Source organism: Microcaecilia unicolor, chromosome 3 (genome assembly GCF_901765095.1).
Source record: "Microcaecilia unicolor chromosome 3, aMicUni1.1, whole genome shotgun sequence".
Classification (NCBI taxonomy): domain Eukaryota; kingdom Metazoa; phylum Chordata; class Amphibia; order Gymnophiona; family Siphonopidae; genus Microcaecilia; species Microcaecilia unicolor.
Window position 1 is genome coordinate 170047663 of NC_044033.1, and position 23840 is coordinate 170071502.

General features: G+C 45.5%; 1 protein-coding gene across 7 annotated transcripts in view; it reads left to right on the forward strand.

Moving 5' to 3' along the window:
- LOC115465822 (utrophin-like) overlaps positions 1-23840 on the forward strand; it is a 1296369-nt gene that overhangs the window by 485042 nt on the left and 787487 nt on the right. For all 7 annotated transcript variants that reach the window (XM_030196568.1, XM_030196575.1, XM_030196573.1 and 4 more), the window contains 6 exons: positions 7583-7758; positions 13998-14130; positions 15289-15438; positions 17113-17197; positions 19772-19986; positions 23130-23247. In XM_030196568.1, coding sequence (XP_030052428.1) covers positions 7583-7758; positions 13998-14130; positions 15289-15438; positions 17113-17197; positions 19772-19986; positions 23130-23247 — 877 coding nt within the window. The remainder of the gene's footprint in view (positions 1-7582; positions 7759-13997; positions 14131-15288; positions 15439-17112; positions 17198-19771; positions 19987-23129; positions 23248-23840) is intronic.

Consider the following 23840-nt stretch of genomic DNA (forward strand, 5'->3'; position numbering starts at 1 on the left):
AGCGCACTTTAGTAAAAGGGTCCCATAGTTTCTTAAGGAAGAAGGTAAGGCAAACACGATGAAAAACAGCATTGAAAGCAAACATGGAAAAAGAATCTTTATTTCACATCTGTTCAGCTGGGTAGAAAAAAACAAAACTGAGTAGCTGAAGAGACTGGTGAATGTGCTTAGAACAGTGATTTCCAATCCTGCCCTGGGGGAACCCCAGCCTGTTAGTTTTTCAGGATATCCACAATGAATATGCATGAAATGGAGGCAAATCAATCTCATGAATATTAATTGCAGATATCCTGAAAACCTGACTGACTAGGGATCCCCCAGGGCAGGTTTGTGAATCACTGTTCTAAGCACATGCACCTGTCTCCTCAGTTACTCAGTTTTGATTTTTTTCTACCCAGCTGAACCGATGCAAAATAAAGCTTCTTTTCATGTTTGATTAGAAATCACTGGCTTGGATCTTTACTCTAAAGTCATGAGCTGTGGGAGAGCAGTTCATTTCAGCACTGTTGGAAGAGGTCACCCACTTACGTGCCTAACTCAATCCTGCATGTTGAAGAAACAAAATTATAGGTAGAAAGTAAAAAGCATTGAATTTTTAAGATTCTCCAACCTCTTTTAAGTTCAATAATTTTTATTAAAGAAGATGCATTTTAACATTGTAATTGAGTATTGTATACAATCCTCTTTATCACACCGCTTGTTAACAATAACCAATTCTAACATCAACAAATTACTTTTATTATTGTTCTTTCCCCTTTTCCTCCCATCCCCCCTTCCCAAGCTCTCCCCAACAAACTCTTCCCCCCTCCCTCTCATTCTTCTCCTCCTTGTATGTTTGCACATTTCAGCCATCTCTTTATTGATTATACTCCAACCTCTTTTAAGAGCAGAGTCATCGCAACAAACATAGATTTGTGCTTACTCTGACAAATTAGTGCTGTAGGATATCAACTTACTGCTTAATACTAGTTCTTCATCTTCTTTTATGGATAATCAACACTAGTGTCTAAATGTTAACAACAAAAAGATGAAAGTCTTTATTCTGATGACCTACCCTTCATTAACATTTACTGTTAATTATGCCACTATTCACGATATCATTGACTTGCCTCTGTATCTATAACTAACTTATAATTGGAAGCCCTATCCACCCTACTCTCAGGGCTTCCTCCCACAGAGTCCTCTTCCTATATAATAATTCTCACCTCCAACGTTCTGAGGCTGCCTGGAACCGTGGCTTCCGGCCAGAGGTGCTCTACTTAATGGAGTGGAGTAGATAAATGTGACGTCATGAAAGAAGAGCCACTGATTGCCTGCGCCTACGAATCCAGCCCGACGCCCAGCAGCAAACCGCCACCCAGCCAGCAGAAAACAGCGACCCAGGGAAACCGCAACCCAGCCAGCAGGAAACAGCGACCCAGGCAGGGGGAGGAGTAGGGAAACACGCTCCTCCCCCTGCCTAGGAATTGCTGCACACTGCCTGCGAACTTCCCGAACCACCCGCACACACTAACCACCCTCAATCGGAGAGGACGAAGAGGGAGGGCAGCGACACGGCGAGCGAGCGACTGCGGCGAGTGTCGAATCTGCAGGAGGCGGGTGAGGGCTCAAGACAGGGGTCGGGGTCCACTGGCGACTCGCAAGACGGAGGAGGCAAAGAGGAGCGGCTCCTACCCCATGCGCAGCCATCATCCCCATTCACTCAAAACAAAGGTTGCAAACCTATGAGATGCTGCAGCAAGTTCAATAGACAGGAGTGGAAGTCAGCAAAACAAGTCTACGGTAAGCAATGAAGCCCATTGGTTAATCTCTGTTTCCACTCCCCTACGCAGCCGTCATTGCTATACACTGAAAAACAAGCAAAAACGTGCAGCTGCTTGACATTGTCGTTTTTAAAATGTTGTTCCATCTGAAACAAGTCTAAAGCTCTTTTCAACACTCTCTCTCAAACATACACACTCCGAGGAAAACCTTGCTAGCGCCTCTTTCCTTTAAAACAGAAACGGGCCTTTTTTACTAGTATTCCATAATTCCCTCTTGTGACTTCCTCTGTCTCTACAATGTTACATAGTGTGTATTTAATAGTGTAGTCAATCCCTGCTTGCTCCAGTCAATCCGCCCCAACGTGTTCAAGCTTGTTCCAGTCCTCCTGATCCCAGTTTGTTCCAGTTCGCCTGACCCAGCTTCCCCCGCTTGTTCCACTCCATCGGCTCCAGCGTGTTCCAGTCCATTGGCTCCAGCGTATTCCAGCCCGCCTGATCCAGCCAGCGTGTTCCAGCTCGTTCCAGTTCTCCTGAGCCCAGCTTGTTCCAGCCCGCCTGATCCTTCCAGTCTATCGGCTCCAGTGTGTTCCAGTCCGCCTGATTCAGCTTCTTCCGGCTTGCCCCTGTCCACCGGATCCAGCGTGTCCAGCTAGTTTCAGCTGCCGATCCAGCCTTCCCCTTGCTGTCCATCGGCTCCAGTGTGTTTCAGCCTGCCTGACCCAGCCTCTCCTTGCTTACTCCAATTCTTCTGCTCCAGCGTGTTCCACCTCGTTCCAGTCTTCCTGATCCCAGCTCGTTCCAGTCTTCCTGATCCCAGCTTGTCCGTCTGCTCATCCTGACACAGTTCATCTGTTCCTGCTTGTTCCAGCTTGTCCATCTGTACCTGCCTGTTCCGGCTTGTTCCTGCTTGCTTCAGCTTGTTCCGGCTTGCTCCAATCCATCTGACTGTTAACACATCGAGTAACCTGCCTGCCTGCTTGCGAACCTCTCAGCCATTGACTTACCTACCTGCCTGCTAGCTTATCAGCCATTGACTTATCTAATCGCCAACCCAAAACCTAGCTTCAAGCCCTATCTATCTGCTTAACACCTCAGTCATTACATAGTCACCCATTAACACCTGTTAACTGCTTAACACCTCAGTCACTATATTGTCACCTGTTACACCTCAGTCACCACCTATGGCCCCTGTCCATGTTCTCTTCCTTGCCCTGTCCCTTCCTAATCTCCTTTCCCCCCCACTCCCACTGTCTACCATTAGAACTACTCGCTGCCCTCCCACCCTGCCCGCCACCGCAATACCCTATTCACCTCCATCCCTCACCTTACCATCCCTCTTGTCCCCCTCCTTCCTGGCTCTCAACCTTCGGCACTTCCTTCCTGCCATTAACCCATCCCCTTTCCTCCTCAGTACACCCCGTCTTCGTCGCCTTCGTCGCCCAACCTCCCCCACCCTCCTCCGCACTCTCTTGCTCCTCCTCCTGCTATCCGCGGGAGACATTAACCCTAATCCAGGTCCCCCTCACCTGTCCCCGTCCTATCCTTGCGAACGATCCCGGGATGTCTCCAATCTCGTCTCTATTCCCCTCCTTCCCCCCTCCTCCCTCCCCTTCTCATGCGCCTTGTGGAATGCCCACTCAGTCTGCAACAAACTGCCTCTCACCCACGATCTCTTTATCTCTCGCTCCCTTCAACTGCTCGCCCTAACCGAAACCTGGCTCTCCCCGGAAGACTCTGCCTCCGTTGCAGCCCTCTGCCATGGAGGCTATCTCTTCTCCCACACGCCCCGCCCAATTGGCCGCGGCGGAGGCGTTGGGCTACTACTCTCACCCTCCTGTAGTTTCCAACCCCTCCACCTACCGCAGTCTCACTGCTTCTCATCCTTTGAAGCCCATTCCATCCGGCTATTCTACCCGCTACCACTCAGAGTGGCAGTCATTTACCGCCCCCCTGATAAATCCTTCCCTTCCTTCCTTACCGACTTTGATGCTTGGCTCTCTGTCTTTCTTGACCCCTCATCTCCGTCCCTCATTCTCGGAGACTTTAACGTACATGCTGATGACCTATCCGACCCCCATGCTTCTAAGTTCCTCACCCTAACATCCTCCTTCAACCTCCAGCTGTGCTCCACCACCCCTACTCATCGTGACGGCCATTGTCTTGACCTCGTCCTCTCCTCCTCCAGCTCACCCTCCAATTTCCACGTCTCAGCTCTTCCTCTCTCCGACCATCACCTGATCACATTCACACTTCTTCACCCCCCCCCTCCACCCCGTCCAACTTTAACCACCACCTCCAGGAACCTCCAGGCTATTGACCCCTCCACCTTATCATCTACTATCTCTAATCTCCTCCCCTCCATCATGTCCTCCGAAACTGTCGACAAAGCGGTCTCCGCCTACAATACCGCTCTCTCCTCTGCTTTGAACACCCTTGCGCCATCCATCTCCCGTCCCACAAAGCGCACCAATCCCCAGCCCTGGCTGACTCCTTGCATCCGTTACCTTCGCTCCTGCACCCGATCCGCTGAGCGCCTCTGGAGGAAATCTCGTACCCTTCCAGACTTCCTCCACTACAAATTCATGCTATCCTCCCTCCACTCCTCCCTATTCCGTGCAAAACAGGACTATTACACCCAATTGACCAATTCTCTCAGCTCCAACCCTCGTCGTCTCTTCACCACCCTTAACTCCCTCCTAAAAGTGCCCCCCGCTCCTACTCCCCCTTCTCTCTCTCCTCAATCACTGGCCGACTATTTCCGCGACAAAGTGCAAAAGATCAACCTTGAGTTCACGACCAAGCCACCACCTCCTCTTCACCCTTTAACCCTCTCCATCAACCAACCTACCCAGGTCTCTTTCTCCTCTTTTCCTGAGATCACCGAGGATGAAACTTCCCGCCTTCTTTCCTCCTCGAAATGCACCACCTGTTCCTCTGATCCCATCCCCACCAACCTACTCAACACCATCTCCCATACTGTCACCCCCGCCATCTGTCGCATCCTCAACCTCTCTTTCTCCACTGCAACTGTCCCCGACACCTTCAAGCACGCCGTTGTCACACCTCTCCTCAAAAAACCTTCACTTGACCCTACCTGCCCCTCCAACTACCGCCCCATCTCTCTTTTACCCTTCCTTTCCAAAATACTTGAGCGCGCTGTTCACAGCCGCTGCCTTGACTTTCTCTCCTCTCATGCCATCCTCGATCCACTTCAATCCGGCTTTCGCCCTCTGCACTCGACAGAAACAGCACTCTCTAAAGTTTGCAACGACCTGCTCCTGGCCAAATCCAGAGGTCACTACTCCATCCTCATCCTCCTCGATCTTTCCGCCGCGTTTGACACTGTCAACCATGATTTACTTCTTGCCATGCTGTCCTCTTTTGGGTTCCAAGGCCCTGTCCTCTCCTGGTTCTCCTCTTATCTCTCCCACCGCACCTTCAGGGTACACTCCCATGGATCTTCCTCCACTCCCATCCCACTATCTGTTGGAGTTCCCCAGGGATCTGTCCTTGGACCCCTTCTCTTCTCAATCTACACCTCTTCCCTGGGCTCGCTGATCTCGTCTCATGGTTTTCAGTATCATCTTTATGCTGATGACACCCAGCTATACCTCTCCACACCTGACATCACCGTGGAGACCCAGGCCAAGGTATCGGCCTGTTTATCCGACATTGCGGCATGGATGTCCAACCGCCACCTGAAGCTGAACATGTCCAAGACCGAGCTCCTCGTCTTTCCTCCTAAACCCACTTCTCCTCTTCCTCCACTCTCTATCTCTGTTGATAACACCCCTATCCTCCCTGTCCCATCTGCCCGCAACCTCGGAGTCATTTTCGACTCCTCCCTCTCCTTCTCTGCGCATATCCAACAGACTGCCAAGACCTGTCGCTTCTTCCTCTTCAACATCAGCAAAATTCGCCCTTTCCTCTCTGAGCACACCACCAGAACTCTCGTCCACGCTCTCATTACCTCTCGCCTTGATTACTGCAACTTACTCCTCACCGGCCTCCCACTCAGCCATCTATCCCCCCTTCATTCAGTTCAGAACGCTGCTGCACGTCTTATATTCCGCCAAAACCGATATACTCATATCACCCCTCTCCTCAAATCACTTCACTGGCTTCCGATCAGTTATCGCATACAATTCAAGCTCCTCCTCCTTACCTACAAATGCACTCAGTCCGCGGCTCCTCACTACCTCTCCACCCTCATCTCCCCCTATGTTCCCGCCCGTAACCTCCGCTCACAGGACAAAGCCCTTCTCTCAGTACCCTTCTCCACCACTGCCAACTCCAGACTCCGCCCATTCTGCCTTGCCTCACCCCATGCCTGGAACAATCTTCCTTCACCCATACGCCATGCCCCTTCCCTACCCATCTTCAAATCTCTGCTTAAAGCTCACCTCTTCAATGCTGCCTTCGGCGCCTAACCACTCGAGATATATAAAATACCCCAATCTATCCACCCTATCAGACTAACTGTTCACTCGTCCTCTAGATTGTTCACTTGTCTTTAGATTGTTTTCTTGTCTTTTAGATTGTAAGCTCTTTGAGCAGGGACTGTCCTATGTTTAAATTGTACAGCGCTGCGTAACCCTAGTAGCGCTTTAGAAATGCTAGTTAGTAGTAGTAGTATTTAAAACTGTTTCGTTTTTAAGGCCTTTGGACAAAATTGGCCAGAGTACTTAATGAATAAGTTAGCCCTTTACACACCTTTAAGACCTCTAAGGTCCTTTCAAGGATCATCACTATCTGTTCCCTCATCAAAAGAAATTGTACGATGTGATACCTATCAGCAAGACTTCTCAGAAGTAGCCCCTTCGCTCTGGAATTTACTCCCAGAGAGGCTGCATATAAATTTGAGACTACCTCTACTTCAGCAAGCAGGTGAAAGCCTGGCTCATCTACCAAGCCCGTAATACATAGGGTGACTGACTATACACTCATTCTGCATCTAGATTAGCTTGTTAGACACACTATAACCTGGATCAGTTCCTATCTTGTTTAAGTGTATAAAAAACTTGCTTTGTGTTTAGCCACCCATGTATTTATCCCAAATGACTCTGTACCATCCATTTTGTCCCAGTCTTTATATCTGCACTTTTTCCCTCAGCTATAAGCTGTATTGCAGAAAATCATTAGCTTCATATTTATGTTATGTGAATGTTCTAATTGTGTGCTTTCATTAGTATTATTTCAGTACTGTTAAATGTATATATTTTTGATCCTGTTTCATGATAGTCCTATTATTAGGTTTCAGTTTGCTGTTTATACTTGGCCATTTTACTATTGTTATGCTGTTAACAAAACTGTAAGTGTTATGTTTGTACCTGCTGTACACCGCCTTGGGTGAATCTCTTCATAAAGAAGGCTAATAAATCCCAACAAATAAATCTGGGGTAGCACATGCAGGGCTAACACTTATGCACTTAGAATACTATAAATTACACGCATATCTCTGGTATTTAGGTATAAGCATTTACATTAGCTGTATGGCTAGCGTAACTACTCACTCCTAAATTCTAGGCACATATTTTACATGTTAGGCTATTATTCTGTAAACAAAAGTAGGTGTCTACTTTATAGAACAGGTGACCTGTTAACGGAATTATCTCCTACGTTTTATTATTACTTTTACTTCTTTGCAACAGAAGATCTTCATGATTTTAGTTACTCATGGGCATCGTGTGTCAATTTATCTGTCATGTAGAGGCAGACCGCCCTGCTACTCAGTTTTAGATATGTACACCCATTGTAAGGTTAGTTCCATGCCAGAGAGAGATTTGATCTGAGTGCACTACTATTTGTGATTGTGATAGGAACTCGAGGAGGGAGTCGGCAGTCATCAGCCCAGTTTCACCGTCCTGAACCGAACTGGCGAAGGAATCATACAGGGACTTCCCACCACTGATGGAAGCTTCCTGCAAGAGAAGCTCACAGGCTTAAACAAGCGCTGGAAAGCAATCACTGCCGAGGTCTCAGACAGACAGCAGAGGTAACGTTATCTGAATACACATCCAAGAAAGGATCTTATTTGTGGAACTTTTGGAAGATCGACCATACACTGGCAATGTCAGCAGTAATATTTGTATGAGAATTTAGATCCAGGAAAACTTTCTGTACAGGATATGCACCTGCAGCTGAATAGGAACATAAGCACAGACATGATACTTTCTATGCTTTTAATTTAACTTTTTGGTTATACAAATTTTCCCATATCCAGCTTATCTACTACCACCTGTGGTTGTGGGTTTTTTTGTGAACCTAGGACTACACAGTAATTTACATTTTGCATTTATTTTCCTATTTAGCTATGGGCAGTGTATCCTGAATGAAACACCTTCATGCTTCTAAATTGTCACACAAACATCACAGCCAGCTTCAGTGTTGAGCTGATGATCCAGCAGCAAGAACAAACCTAAGCAGCTGTCTGTGGTCCTGCTACAAAGGACTGTAAAAATGACTCCACACCTTATTCAGATGTAGACGTGACCTCTAAAAGATAGACTAGTGCATTGGTTCTCAAACCTGCTCCTGGAGGCACCCCAACCAGTCTGGATTTCAGGATATCCACACTGAATATTCATGAGAGAGGTTTGCATGCACTGCCTCCACTGCACACAGATGTCTTTCATGGATATTCATTGTGGATATCCTGAAAACCTGACTGGACTAATGACTATGGAGGTCTGCTCCTGGAATATATGTATTTGACAATGAATAATTGCTGAGGTGCAGCCACAGAAGGTGGAGGAACCCTCAGTTCCTACGTTACAACAGTGCAGCAAAAAAGAAGTAGGACAATCTGGCACTTTCAATAACCCAGGGAGACGTATGACGTAACAAAGTCTTTATTAAAGAGCATCAAATGACTTGACACAGCAGCTGTGTTTCGGTGCCTATGCACCTGCTTCAAGAGTCTTGTGATGTTCCAAAAAAGAAAATAGATTTTCTTGTATGGTAAAGTTATTTGGATGTCACGATCCAAATTGTGTTTTATTTGGATCGTGACATCCAAATAACTTTACCAAACAAGAAAATTTATTTTATTTTTTGGAACATCACAAGACTCCTGAAGCAGGCGCATAGGCGCCGAAACACAGCTGCTGTGTCGAGTCATTTGATGCTCTTTAGTAAAGACTTTGTTACGTCATACGTCTCCCTGGGTTATTGAAAGTGCCAGATCGCCTCAAGGAATAATCAAGCAGTTAAAGAAATTGGGTATGCCGAGGTTTAACTCTTCTTGTTTAGGCATTTCGGAGTTCATGTACTAAGTTACAGTGAAAAGTGGCCTTAAGCGTACCTTTGCACAGATTTTTCCTGCGCACTAAGGCCAGATTTACCTCAGCCATAGAAATGATCTTTATCAATATATCAGGGGTGTAGCCAGACTTCGGCGGGAGGGGGGTCCAGAGCCCGAGGTGAGGGGGCACATTTACCCCCCCCCCCCGCCATTGCCGCCGCCGCCGCCACCACCACCACCAACTTTGACCCCCTCCCACCGACGACCCCGCCAGCAAAGGTAGGTGACGGCGGGTTGGCGGCGGGAGGGGGGTGTCGAGAGGGTCGTCAGCAGGGGGGTCCAGGGGCAAATCTATAGGGGCCCAGGCCCCCGTGGCCCCACGTAGCTACACCCCTGCAATATATATATATATATATATATATATATTTATTTTTTTGTATTAATGGCCATGCTCTAATGTTGCCATAAGCATACAGCCATTAAAAGAAATTAGCACATGGTGTGCTTACTGTCACCAGTTTGATAGGCAGTGAGGGCTTATGCACTAGTTAGTACGTGGTAATGTAGTTGTGCTAACTGATTAACACAGGAATGCCCACTTTCCGCCTCCCTAGACACATCTCCTCCCCAAAAATTTGATACATTTTTTTTTTAGTGTGTGCTTAGCACAATCACATTTGGCACTTACCGCAAGATGCTCGAATGAGTCTCGTGGTACATCGTTTTAAGCTGTGTTAGGTGTGTGTTAGTTCCTAACGCAGCTCAATAAAAGGGCCCCCTTTGTGAGAGACATGACACAATGATTTGATCTACAGTAATTTTCTTAAGGGTAAAATATTTATTTATTTGTAGCATTTGTATCCCACATTTTCCCACCTATTTGCAGGCTCAGTGTGACTTACATTGTTCCGTAATGGTGATCACCAATTCCGGAAAAGAGAAATACATAGTAAAATGGAGGTAACAGAGTGGATTAGGTAGTCAGATAAAGAAAGTTCATTTTCATAATAAGTAATAAAAGGTATTGGATTAAACTTCAATCGTGATAGATTAACTTAAACAATCAGGAATATTAAACTTCAATCGTGATAGATTAGCTTGAGCAATCAGGAATAAAGAGTTACGATTTGTGTAATTCTGGTGTAAATTTTGTTACTGGTAGTTAGGATGGATCTTTGTGGTATGTCTTATTGAATAGGTTGGTTTTCAGTAATTTTCGGAAATTATTTATGTCGTGTGTTGTTTTTATGGATTTTGGTAATTCATTCCATATTTGCGTGCTTATATAGGAGAAACTGGATGCATATGTTGATTTATATTTTAGTCCCTTGCACCTAGGGTAGTGGAGATTCAGGAACGTACGTGATAATCTAGTAGAATTCCTGGTTGGTAGGTCTTATAAGGCTTGACATATACCCCAGAGCTTCACCGTGTATGATCTTATGAACCAGAGTGCAGACCTTGAACGCAATGCGTTCTTTTAGTGGAAGCCAATGCAGTTTTTCTGTTAGGGGTCCGGTGTTTTCATATTTCATTTTACCAAATGTGAGTCTGCCTGCTGTGTTTTGTGCAGTTTGGAGTTTCTTGATGATTTGTTCTTTGCATCTGGCATAAATTGCATTGCAGTAGTCTAGTTGGCTTAGTACCATTGATTGTACCAATCTACAGACTGTGTCCCTTGGGAAGAAAGGTTTAAGTCTTATATATTGTGTGAAGGGGTTTTTTTTGGAGTGTTATTGTAAACTGCTCTGATATCTTGCTGAAGGGCAGTATAGCAAGTGTTCAGTAAGCATAAATATTTAAACATGTAGAGTGCATACTGTAAACAATGCTCCTACTGGCTAAGTCCGTGAAGCCTCCTCACCACCAGCACCGAGCTCTCTGTTTTCCTCTTTATGTGTTTCTTCTTCTTTCTTGGGCCTGTTTTTGGGATTTGCACCCCAGCCCCCTTTTCTTCAACAGCTCCTCGACTGTTTTAACCCCAGTCCAATTACAGCCAGGGTTCTCTCAGCACAGCTCAAGAAAGTCAGGCTGTTTCTAACACAGTCCAAATACAGCCAGGCTTCTCTCAGCACAGTTCCATGGAGCTAGGCTGTTTCAAACACAGTCCCAGTACAGCCAGGCTTCTCTCAGCACAGCTCAATAAAGTCAGGCTGTTTCTAACACAGTCCAATTACAGCCAGGCTTCTCTCAGCACAGTTCTCTCAGCACAGCTCAATAAAGTCAGGCTGTTTCTAACACAGTCCCATTTACAGCCAGGCTTCTCTCAGCACAGTTCAATGGAGCTAGGCTGTTTCAAACACAGTCCAAGTACAGCCAGGCTTCTCTCAGCACAGCTCAATAAAGTCAGGCTGTTTCTAACACAGTCCAATTACAGCCAGGCTTCTCTCCACACAGTTCAATGGAGCTAGGCTGTTTCAAACACAGTCCAAGTACAGCCAGGCTTCTCTCAGCACAGCTCAATAAAGTCAGGCTGTTTCTAACACCGTCCAATTACAGCCAGGCTTCTCTCAGCACAGTTCAATAAAGTCAGGCTGTTTCTAACACAGTCCAATTACAGCCAGGCTTCTCTCAGCACAGTTCAATAAAGTCAGGCTGTTTCTAACACAGTCCAATTACAGCCAGGCTTCTCTCAGCACAGCTCAATAAAGTCAGGCTGTTTCTAACACAGTCCAAATACAGCCAGGCTTCTCTCAGCACAGTTCTCTCAGCACAGCTCAATAGAGCTAGGCTTTGCGCGTCCTCAAAGCCTTGGGTCCCACCCTCTGGGTCAGTCTCTATTCTCCTGACCTCCTCCCGCTTGACCCAGGCCTCTCCCCTATACCTCCAGTGCAGGCTGAGCCATAGCCAAGAGCTCCATGGGTTCGTCTAAGACCAGCTCAGCCTCCTCTTGCTCCCTCGCCTCTGGTTCATTCTCCTCCTTTCCTTCAGTAGCCCAGTCCATTTTCTCCTCCCCCCACCCCTTTTCCAGCTGATTACACTTTTCTTCATTAACTCTGCTAGGCTGCTTTTCCTTCTCCTGCCACCGGTTCCACCACCTCCTCCACCAGGTGGGAGAATCAGCTTTTCCTTTTCCCTGGCGGCCCTCTTCTGGAGCTCCTTGGTTCTGCACCCTACTTCTCCTCCCCCGGAGCTCTCCTGTGGCCTTCTGGGAGTTGTAGTTTCCCATCTTTATGTCCCTTTTGGGCAAAACCTGAGCATCCCTAGGGCCTTCCCTCCTACCCTCCGGCTCTCTTTTCTCCGGTGGGTAGCTGGGGTCCCTCTTCCTTTCGGCATATTCCTTACAATACACATGTAAAGCCACTTTTAAAAACGTGTACATGGCCAGGATACAGAGAAGAGGCGTGTTTTGGGCAGACCAAAAGAGTGTGAGTGTATTTCCCACTTTCCATTAAGAATATATGTGTAATTGAACAAATTTCCAAGACTGCTTTTGTCCTGCTCTGAGGCACATGCAGGTGTTGGCTGCCTGATCATTTGGACAAGAGGTCTCCACTTGTGATCCAGGGACAATTGCTCTAACCTTTGTACTGTCTGTTAGCACTTCAGAAATTCAGTGCAAAGTTATTTTGCTGGTCTTAATTAGATCTTCTTGTTAAGTCAGCTTTTTATGTTTCAACATTTTTTATTGATGACAGAGCAAAAGAAACATAAGTCAGCTTTTTAAATGCCACAGCTACATGTGGAAATCACTGCTTACAAGGTTAGTTGCTAGCACTTGTGCAAAGCTCTTAGTGATGCTGCTGTTTCTCTGCACCAGTAGGTTGCTACAATGGAAGCTCCAGCTCTTTGTGCCAGCAAAAACATAGAACTACCTAGTGTACTTGACTATAACTCACCTTGAGCTACTACTGAAAAAGCTATGAGCAAAATAAAATAAACTTCACTTTTATTTGACATATTGCAAATAAAAAATATCTATGTAGTTTACAATTGTCGATTAAATAGAAAGGGTTAAAATGGAAAGCACTTAAGGATAGCTAATTTATGATAAATGATAAATTTAAGCACTATTTGCACTCTTAACCTTATAAAATGCTAGCACGTATTGGGTAGATGATGCGCACAAGTTATGCTACTTGTGTGACACAACTCTATTAGTGCATAAACATATAGGGGCATTCATAGGAAAAGAACATGGGCAGGACCAACATTTAGGTGTGTAACATAGAGGATACTATCAGTGACATGCTGATGTGCCACATTTTGGTGCCTGCCTTACATCTGCTACTGAAAATGGCATAAGTGCATTACATTTTGGCACATCCATTACATCTGCTATTGAGGCGTGTTGATGCCGATTTACACTAGTGTAATGGAATCTTGCCGCTGGGAATCCTTTATAGAATTAGCACTCAACTCAGTGCATCTAGATGGCTAAATTGCAACACCCAGTTATAGAGTTGCCCCCCCCCCCCCCCCCCCCCAGGTGATTGGATTCAGGCTCATGTTTGCAGGGTTGTAGAAGGAGGGCAGACTTCTACCCTCTGTGCCTTGATCGTGGCAGGAGAGATTGAGCTTCAGTAGCTGGAGAACAAGGTCAGTGTTGAGCAAACTTCTATGATCTGTGCCCTGAAAATGACAAGGACAAATAATGATCCAGTATAATATGTAGTTCACGTCATACTTTATGTGATGAGTTATCTTGTTGGGCAGACTGGATGGACCATATCTGCCATCATGTACTATGTTACTATGTGTTATGCATGGAGTCTATATGACTCCCAGCCGAGAACCATCACTGCAGCGTCCATACTAGTTCTCTTGATGCGGGGAGAAGAATGGAGGGGGAGGAAGATAAATAGGGGAAAAATCTCTGCATGGCAGCAAAAAGAAGTTTATGGTGCCAGATTTCAGCCCTGGTTCGATTTGAACTGGAAATATAAAGACCTAGAGGGACCTTCCTGTAATGTGGCCATCATTAACGTGGATTTGAAAGTAAGCTCATATAGAAACTATAATGGTACATTATAATGTTGTGTTTCTAACAGGCTGAAAGGACAAAGCCAGCAGTTGGCAGAATACAGGCATAGGCTGGCTGAATTTGAGTGCTGGTTGGAAAAGACTGACAGTGCTGTGAGCAGAGCCACATCCGGCAATGATGACAACCTGCAAGAGATCAAGGTATGTTTGACTACACTGTGTAAGGTGTAACTCAGAATTTCTGTCTGTCAGAGAAACAGGATGAACTTTTCTCATGAGTGTTAAATCCTATTCTTAAGAGGTGGCATTAAATGGAGTCTTGCTACCAGCAGCAACTTCTGTATCTGTGGCCTATAAAGACACTCTAACCTCCCCCCCCCCCCCCCCCCCCCCCCCCCGGCAGATTGCAGCTAGGGCTCACAGTCTCAGTTTGAAGCCAGGACCATGGAGAACTGGAGCAAATAGGAATTGCTCCTGCTCACCCTAAACAGCGGGAGTACCCCAGTAAGGCTAGGGTTGAAGGTTTTGCGAGGGGTGTAAGTCCTTGCACTGAGAGCATTAGGTAGGGGGGTGTTAAATGCACACCCGATGATCTTGTTGGGGGGGGGGCAGATTAGATGATCAGGTGAAGGGGGTTAAGGGAGATCTGATGCCATAGAGGAATCGGGGGGGGGGGGGGTGGGGGGAAGCACAGACCTTACACTTTATACCTGCTCCTGGGAGCACATCTAAATACTGGAGTTTTTTTTTTTCACATCATTGCGGATTCCCTTTGTAAAATGGTGACCCACCTCAGATCAAAAACAAATCACAAATAACAAAAATTGTTTCCATAGCCATGTACTTTGCCCCTCCACCTCACAAACCCGTGAAACCTCCCAACACCTTAAACACTTTTGAAAATAAAAAATGTTTTTAACTACTTTCTAAAGCTAAGCAACGTTTCAGCTTAATGTATTTCCACTGGCAAGGTATTCCAGATTTAGGTATCATTTGAAAAGTCATAGGCCAAAGACCTACTAAGCTAACAGATTGAAAACTTGGGTCATCAAGCAAACACTTATTCTCAGACCTTAAAGAACAAGTAGGCCTGCACCTTGTCAGTACTGATTCCAGCCAAGGGGAGCCTCCATTACTTTAAAAATCAAAGTGAGTACGTTAAATTCAATCCTGTACACAATTAGAGATATTTATTTTATAGAATTTATATCCCACAATATATGTGCCCACTCTCCCAATGGATATTCTTCAGTAAATGTACTATTCTTTTTTTGAAGCAAACAGTCCAAGGAGAGAGCTAAAACACTTTTTTTTGTTCACTGCTGACTTCTGACCAAAGCTCTCTCCTGCCCTCTGTAGGATTTGGGGAAAGAGCTGGAACTGAAGAGCGAGAAACTGAAATGGCTGAGCCAAGCTGGACCCGAGATTCTTGCAGATAAGAGCTGTGGTTTGCAGGAGAAAGATGAGCTCTCCACCAGACTCAGGGCTATCGGTGTGAGCTGGAGTAAGGTGAGCCTTTTTCATGTGTGTATGTCATTCAAATGAGAGCGACTCACATAGACGTGAAATAGAACTGAAGATGAAGAACAGGAGAATTATTTTCTTTAAGTTGTCTTTGAATTTCATTTTGTGGACAGCAGGTGGAACAAAAGACACTGTTAGAAGGGGAGATGTTTAGGACAATATTCTTAAGCAACTGAGCAGATCAATGTGAAAATGTGTTCGGCTGTTGCGATGCAGGTGACTCTGGACTGGACTACCTATGTGATGGGGCCTTCAGGGGTTGAATGTGTTCTAGAGTTGTGACAAGCTGAATCCTGGGAAGGAAGATAGGGAAAATGAACACCACCTCTGTAGGGATGCCTTCTAGCCAAAAAAGCACTGCCGAAGACAAGACAATGAGGAAACATTTCCAGTTGTCTTGGTCAGTGAGGGCACATATATGGTCCCATTTGGGTTGGGGGTGGTTTTCAGTAAAGACTGGGACAAGGGCCTTGAGAAGGGTTTACTGCTGCAGTTGAGTTCTGGATCAAGAAATTTCCCTGGAACTCTTATCCCTTTGTGTGCTACTTGGGAAAAGTTTCAAAATTTCCCCACTGTAGTGCAGCAAGGAAAAAAGTGACAACGAGAAGATGAGCATAAGATTTAGGGGGTCCTTTTACAAAGCAGGGCTTTGCGCCTTTAGGCGGGTCTTTCCCACATGCTAAGACCATATTGAGCCCAGCAGTAAAAAGGCCAATTTTTGAATTTTTTAATTAATGGCCTCTTGCTAATATTGCCTTTAAAAAAGATTAACATGTGAGCCTTACTGCCACCTATTTTGTAGGTGGTAAGGGCTCACACGCTAATCATGCGCTAATAAGTTAGTTCACGGCACACTCCCTCTCTGCCCCCAGATACGCCCCCTCTGCAGTAAAAAAAAAATGTAAATAATTTTTTAGTGCTTGGTTTGAGCGCACAAACCTGGAACTTTCTGCAGGACGCCTCAGTGTGTCGTTTAAGCTGCGGTAAGCACACGTTAGTGCTTACCACAGTTTGGTAAAATGACACTGAGTTTGTCTTTCTATACCATCTGTGGAAGGGACACGTGACCATGGTTGCTAATGGGCTACATCATCTTTGAGTAACTCTCATACAGATTCAATGAAAGATATCTCAGCCGCTGAGAACTCAGCCTTCTGTAGGACTACTGCCACTGTTAAACACACTTATGTGCTTGGGAGGCAAAATTAAGGTGACAGGTGGTAGGTATTTTGTGGTGATGCTTCTGAAGGGCAGGACTGCAGTTGTATTGCATGCTTCCTCTTTTGATATGGCAGCATGTCAGTTGATGAGGATTTGGAGAAGAAATACCTCTGAACTGATGAGCATGTTCCTCAGTTCCAAAGAACAACCTGGAAATGCCTCTTCAGTTGTTAATCTGAAGCGGTTTGAGCATTTCACATTTCATTTTGTGACTGGAATTGTTCAAGCAACCGCTCAGTTTGCTTTGGCATGTACACTGCTGATGAAATGGCAATGCCAAAATTGATGCCAGATTAATTTAACAAAAGTGCTGTCTATTAGTTTTATTTACTTAATCATTTCAACAGTTATTTAACTATTAGTTTTTTTTTTTACTTAATTGTTTCAACAGTGGATTCTTCCACGTATTTTCTTTTCCTGCTTCGATTTATCACACAGGTGTGCAAAGAACTGACCGACAAAGTGAAAGAACTGGAGTCTTTCCAACAGCCACCCGCTTATGCGATGCAGCAAAATGTTTCTGGTGAGTGCTGAGTGGAAACTGAGAATTCTCCATTTTGCCTCTCCTATGGGAAGATGATCAGAGGACATGAGCTAAGTGTTGCATTTTTTGGTTTGGCGCTTTCCTGTATTTAAAGGTTACAGTCAGAATTGCTATATTTAAAAACTTCACTTTGAACACTTTAAAATCCCGATGATAGAAACAAGTCGACGGTGTTTTTAATTTCCGTTGAAAACCTGGGACGTAAGGTCCAACAGGTTTCTGAGGGATTCTCTTCAAATAAAACATTATACAGCCATTGAGCCATCTTTTGCAGTGTCATTTTGTGGTTTTGTATTAGTTTACTTTATGATCAGCTGCCCGTAGCACTGGAACGAAAGTGTGCGCAGCAGATCAACACACATAGCATGCTAATACATGCTGGTGCGCTCTTTTGTTCTGGTGTCCCCATGATTAATGATAGAGCACGCTGAACAATGGAGCTCCACTCTAAACCCTACACCAGCTTGGAGTTGGCGTTAGGGCCGGAAGGTAAGCAGGACAGCAGCTGGGCGGCAGGATGCAGCGCTCTCCTGGGCTGTGTCAGCCAGGGGTGTGGGCAGCAGGATGCAAGATCAACACACATAGCATGCTAATGCATGCTGTTGCGCTCTTTTGTTCTGGTGTCCCCATGATTAATGATAGAGCACGCTGAACAACGGAGCTCCATTCAAAACCCTACACCAGCTTGGAGTTGGCGTTAGGGCCGGAAGGTAAGCAGGACAGCAGCTGGGCGGCAGGGGTGTGGGCAGCAGGATGCAGCTCTCTGCCTGGGCTGTGTCAGCCAGGGGTCCAGTGGACCCCCCACCTCCCCAATCCTTAACAGCCCTGTTGACCACAGCCCCACCTCCAAGACCCCCCTGGACACCAACACAGGAGGCTGCAGGTCAGCTCCCCTTAACACTCCCCCTCCAACAGAAAAAGTGCTGAAGGTCACCGGACCTCCAGCCCATACCCTGGTGGTGTAGCATCGACTATGATTCCCCCCCCCCCCCCCCCAAACCCCTGCTACCTTGAATGGAGGAGAGATACAATCCCACCCCTCCTTCTAAGAGTGCCGCCTCCAAAATTGCAGCGCCCTGCCCAGTGCATCCATTCCATGTAATGGAGTTATTCCTTATATGGAATGGAAGCCCTGCCCAGCACATCCCAGGATGCATTGGGTTTGGAGATGGCACTTGTAGGAGGAGGGACTAAGCTCGCGTCCCTTCTCCATTCAACGTAGCAGGGGTTGGTTGGGGTGGGGGGGGGGGAGATCGCAATCAGTCACTGCTAGACCACCAAGGTAGTATGGGTTGGAGGTCCATTGTCCTCCAGCACTTCCTTATGTTGGGGGAGTGGGAGGTGTTAGGGCCCCTGTGTTGGTGTGCGAGGGGAGGGTTGGACTTGGGTGGTTCATGGTCGCTGGAGGGGGTGTGGAGGGGTTGCCGCTTGGAATGTTTGACAGGTCTGGGCTTTTGACAACATGGACCTGTCAAACAAGTGCGCTAGGATTGTACCTGAGCATACGCTCGGGCACAATCCTCTCGCACTTCACCCCTATGATCAGCTCCCTCCTGCGGTCTGAATATTGGCCCCTATATCTATAGTTACCTTGATCAGGACAACACAAACATCCTCACATCACTGGATCTATTACTGGCATTTGATCTGGTAAACCATGACACTTTTCTCAATAGATTACAAGACATACTGGCTAATATTCAGCGTTATCTTAGAAGGTGCAAATGTACGTGCCTGAGTTAGGTGTGTATCCCCCCTCATTCCATAACAACACACATAAATGTTAGGACCAACCCCATTCTGCCCATGACCCTCCCATTTCCACACTCTCTTTTTGAACTCACGCATAAAATTTAGGTGCGGATCCTGCGCCTAAATTTGGGCGCATATATTTCAGTTAAATCTAATTAGTGCCAAAAATTGGTTAACAAGCCAGTTGGTGTTAATTAGCTTGTTATTCAATTAAATTGGGTGCGTGCTCAAATTTGCTCATACAGTTTGTAGCGACTTTTATAGAATTTGAAGAAAATGTGTAAAATTTGCAGTAAAAGGCATTTTTTTTTCATAAGATATGACAATCTGTCGAGAAAACACCTTTTCGTACATAAGAGTTTTTGGAACTTTCTTCAGTTGTAAAAGCTGTTGTGTAAATGTTATGGAAAAGTGTGAGATGTGACTGGCTTCACATCTGGCTCAGCTTAGTGGGGTTTTATCCCGAGGATTTCAGCTGGGGAGAACTGTCACAGTTTGTTGCTCGTTAATTTTAAAAGGTGGAGTGACTCTATTTGCAGCTGACCTGTGCTCCTGCTGGCTCTTGGCATGAGAATCGGTTTAATTGGGGGTAATACAAGGCTACAAATCTTTGGTGGCAGAAGTCTTTGCCTAGCAAGGGGGTTAGGAAAGGAGAATTTGTCTGAGCTCCCAACCTATGCCTGAATCAGGTTTCGTAGGAGATATGTATGTTTTATGTGAGTGTAATAGGAAATCTCTGTATTACTGAAACATGCAGAGAGGTGACATTATTTTTTTAAGCCCAGTTCTTAATTGTTTCAGCCTCCCCTACTCTCCAGAGGGTCATGCTAGTGTCATCTGCCGCTGAGGTTCCTGTGCAGACACAGCAGAGCTTTGAACTTCCTGTACCTGCCGATCTGGACAGAACCGCTACAGAACTGGCTGACTGGTTGGTACTGATTGACCACATGCTCACATCAAACATTGTCACTGTAGGAGAAGCAGATGAGATCAAGCAGACGATGGCACGTATGAAAGTAAGTGTGTCCTGAGCACCCAAGCTAAGCCGCTAATGAAGGAACTGATTGGTTTTCTCCAGTTTGTTTATAAGTCTGAATATATACTTTTTTGGCTAGATAGCTGCTTTCTATTCCTTGGGCCGCTAAGGAAGGGATTTTGGATTTAGTTAGCCTTTTCAGTAGTAGATCAAGGCAAATTGCATATAAGTTGTGTAGGTATTTTCCTGTCCCTAGAGGGCATACTTGAGGCAGTGGAGAGTTAAGTGACTTGCCCACGAGCACAAGTTGCAGCAATGGGATTTGAACCAGGCTTCCCCTCCACTCCTTGCCCACTGGATCAACTCCCCTCTCTGCCCCTTTTCACTGTCTATTATGATGGGGAGGAAAGGGCAGAAAAGCAGAGATACTCTAGCTCAGTGATTTTTTTGTATTTGTAATTCTGCTTACTTAATCAGCTATCCCAGCCTGGGGCAGATTTAGCAGCAGAAAGAGGAGGGAAGAGCCTGTGGGCAGCCACCCTGTCTCTGGGTGTAACTTCTTTTACAGCTGCTTCTGGCCAATATAGTGAATTTTGTTCTGCCTGATATATTGGGGGGAAAAAAGCATCAATATAAATCAGTGTTTTCTATGAATGGCCACGAGGCCAGGATACTAGAGTAATGAAACAAAGCTGTTTTGTTCCATGACTGGATACACACAGTGAATGAAAGTCCTGTCGTTCCATGATCGTGAAGCTGATGAGCTTCATACATCTTTTGACAAAAGTGTAGCTGCAAGACTAGAAATTTTTTACTGACCATTGGCATGCACAAACGTTTAGTGTCCAAAATGATGCTACCGTTTAGGGAGTAATTTTATAATAGGGCAGGGAGGTGCCTATTTCTCACCTGTATTATAAAGACACATGGGAGCCTATGTGTCTTTTTACAATCCTAGCACAAGTCCTATAGAAATTGCACCTCGATGGAAGGCGCAGGTATTTTGCATGCTGAAAAGCAGCTGTAAATGTCCGTGTATAATATTTATAAAGTATTGCATAAATGTCACCTCTGCCGACGCACCACCCAGCTTTTGTCCCTATTCACGCCTGTTGTATAAGTTCATGCCGACTTCAACTGTGCAAACTTTTAGGTGCGACTTTATTTTATAAGACTCCATATCTTAAAGCAAATTGGTGTTGTAAGCACAGAAATAATTGTAAAATCACCCGCTTAATGCTGTCCAAAAAGAGGCACCCAGGAGCTCTTGCTGTATTTTCTTTGGTATACGCTACTGCGTTCCCTTTGTGCCAGATTGTCATGTAATGGAAAAAACTAGGCAGTCAATTTTTCTGGATGAGATTCATGAAAACCACTTTGAGGGGCATAATTGAATGGCGCCGGCCATCTTCGGGACTGGCTTCGCAAGGGGGCGGAGCCAACCGTATTTTCAAAATATGGTTGGGGCCGGCTAAATTGATCGCTGGGCTTAGAGGAGATGGCTGGCTTCGTTTTTCAGCCATAATGGAAACCGGGCCTGGCCATCTCAAACCCGGCGAAATGCAAGGCATTTGGTCTTGGGAGGAGCCAGCATTTGTAGTGCACTGGCCCCCCTCACATGCCAGGACACCAACCGGGCACCCTAGGGGGCACTTCTAGAAATTAGAAAAAAAAGAGCTCCCATGTGCATAGCTCCCTTACCTTGGGTGCTGAGCCCCCCAAATCTCCGCCAAACCCCACTCCCCACAACTCTACATCATTACCATAGCCCTAAGGGGTGAAGGGGGGCACCTACATGTGGGTACAGTGGGTTTGGGGGGATTTTGGAGGGCTCAACATTACCCACCACAGGTAGGGGGGGTTGGGCCTGGGTCCACCTGCCTGAAGTGCACTGCATCCACTAAATACTGCTCCAGGGACCTGCATACTGCTGTCAGGGAGCTGGGTATGACATTTCAGGCTGGCATAGAGGCTGGCAAAAACTTTTTTTTTATTTATTTTGGGTAGGAGGGGGTTGGTGACCACTGAGGGAGTAAGGGGAGGTGATCCCCGCTTCCCTCCGGTGGTCATCTGGTCAACTGGGGCACTTTTTTGTGACTTGGACCTAAAAATAAATGGACCAAGTGCAGCCAGCGAAATGCTCGTCTGAACCAGCCATCTTTTTTCCATTATGGGGTGAAGCCGGCTATCTAGTAACCACGCCCCATCCCGCCCTGTCCCATCCCGCCTTCTCTACCCTCCCTTGAAGGTTGGCCGGCTTCGCGACGAAAAGCAGTTGGGGCCGGCTAAAATCGGCTTTCAATTATACCGATTTGGCCGGGATCAGGAGATCGCCGGCCATCTCCCGATAAATGAGCTTATTTTCGAAAGAGATCGCCGGCCATCTTCCGACACGGAAGATGGCCGGCGATCTCTTTCGAAAATAAGCTCATTTATGTTTTTATTAAAGATAGAGGGGCCCTTTTTACTAAAGTGTAGTGCTCGCTAAATGCTGTGCATCCTATTTTATACCTATAGGCTCCGTGGCACTTAGTGCACCCTAATATCCATTAGCACGTGCTGAGCTTTAGTAAAAGGGCCCCATGGTGATTCTGTCATTGACAACTATATGTTACTGTGAAGCCAGTCTTGAACAAGTACTTGATACTGCATGTCTTAAAAAAAATATTTAGCCTCGGCAAAATTAATTTAAAGCACATTAACTGACGAATTAATGTGTATAAGTCGATTTGTCAATTTGTTAAAATTTCTAACCTGTTTTAAAAAATAATAATGTGTGAAATGAAGGAGAGAAGAGCCTGAAAAATGGGGGGGGGGGGGGGGGGGGGGGGAGAGGCCAAGAAACTGAATTTTTCCGTGTCATTTCTCAGATCCTTATCTGTCCTGCCAGTTTGCCCAACAGCTGCTTCTGCTGTTATCTGCTGTGCTTCCAGAGATTGATTTATTTATTTATTTTTATTTAACAAGAGGTTTATGTGAAACTGTTCTTAAATATACAGAACAGATTAAACTTGAAACGCCAGATTAATGTGCCAAGCAATTTTGGCTGATTGCAACTGGCAGATCCACAGAGCAACAAGATTTCAGGCATACATCGTCAGCTGGGGACCTTGGTAACCATGAGTATATATGGCCAGCAGGAGGCACTACTCATGTGATAGTCTAATCCTGTTTTTCCCACAGATAACAAAAGAAGATTTGGAACAGCGACACCCCCAGCTCGATGCTGTATTCACCTTGGCCCAGAATTTGAAAAATAAAACTTCTAGTTCAGATGTCAGGACAGCAATCACAGAAAAATGTAAGAGATTGTTCCTTTTTTGCTTGTATTTGTCAATAAGGTTTTTCTAGCAGTAACTGTGAAATGTTTGTTTATTGAGAGTTTGATTAATCGCAAAATTTTGGACAAGCCAAGTCGAAGTGATTTACAACTAAAAACTAAGCAAAAAACCAAAAGCAGAAAAAGAGCTATATTAAAATGGACAGGAAAGAATACATTTACACAAGATACTATACTAATCCATATAAAATGAAGCCATCAGTTAGTTTAAGGTGTTTTCACTTGATATATTGCTTTTTGTTTACACATCAACGTGCATTACAATAAATGGTTAAAATTTCACAAGACTATAAACAAAACAGGTACCATATTTGTTTAAGAAGGATCGTGGCATAGTTAAACACATATTACAAATATAGACCCCTGCTAAATACAACGCAAAATACGTAATACAACAGGCAAAATAATGGAAGCATGAGATAGGCTATCTGCCAGTACCAAAGAGGGGCCATTCCTATTCATTCATCAGCATTTATTCCATTTACAGCTCAAGGTTAATTATATTGAGGTACAGTAGGCATTTCTCTGTCCCCATTTACACATGTAACAAATCA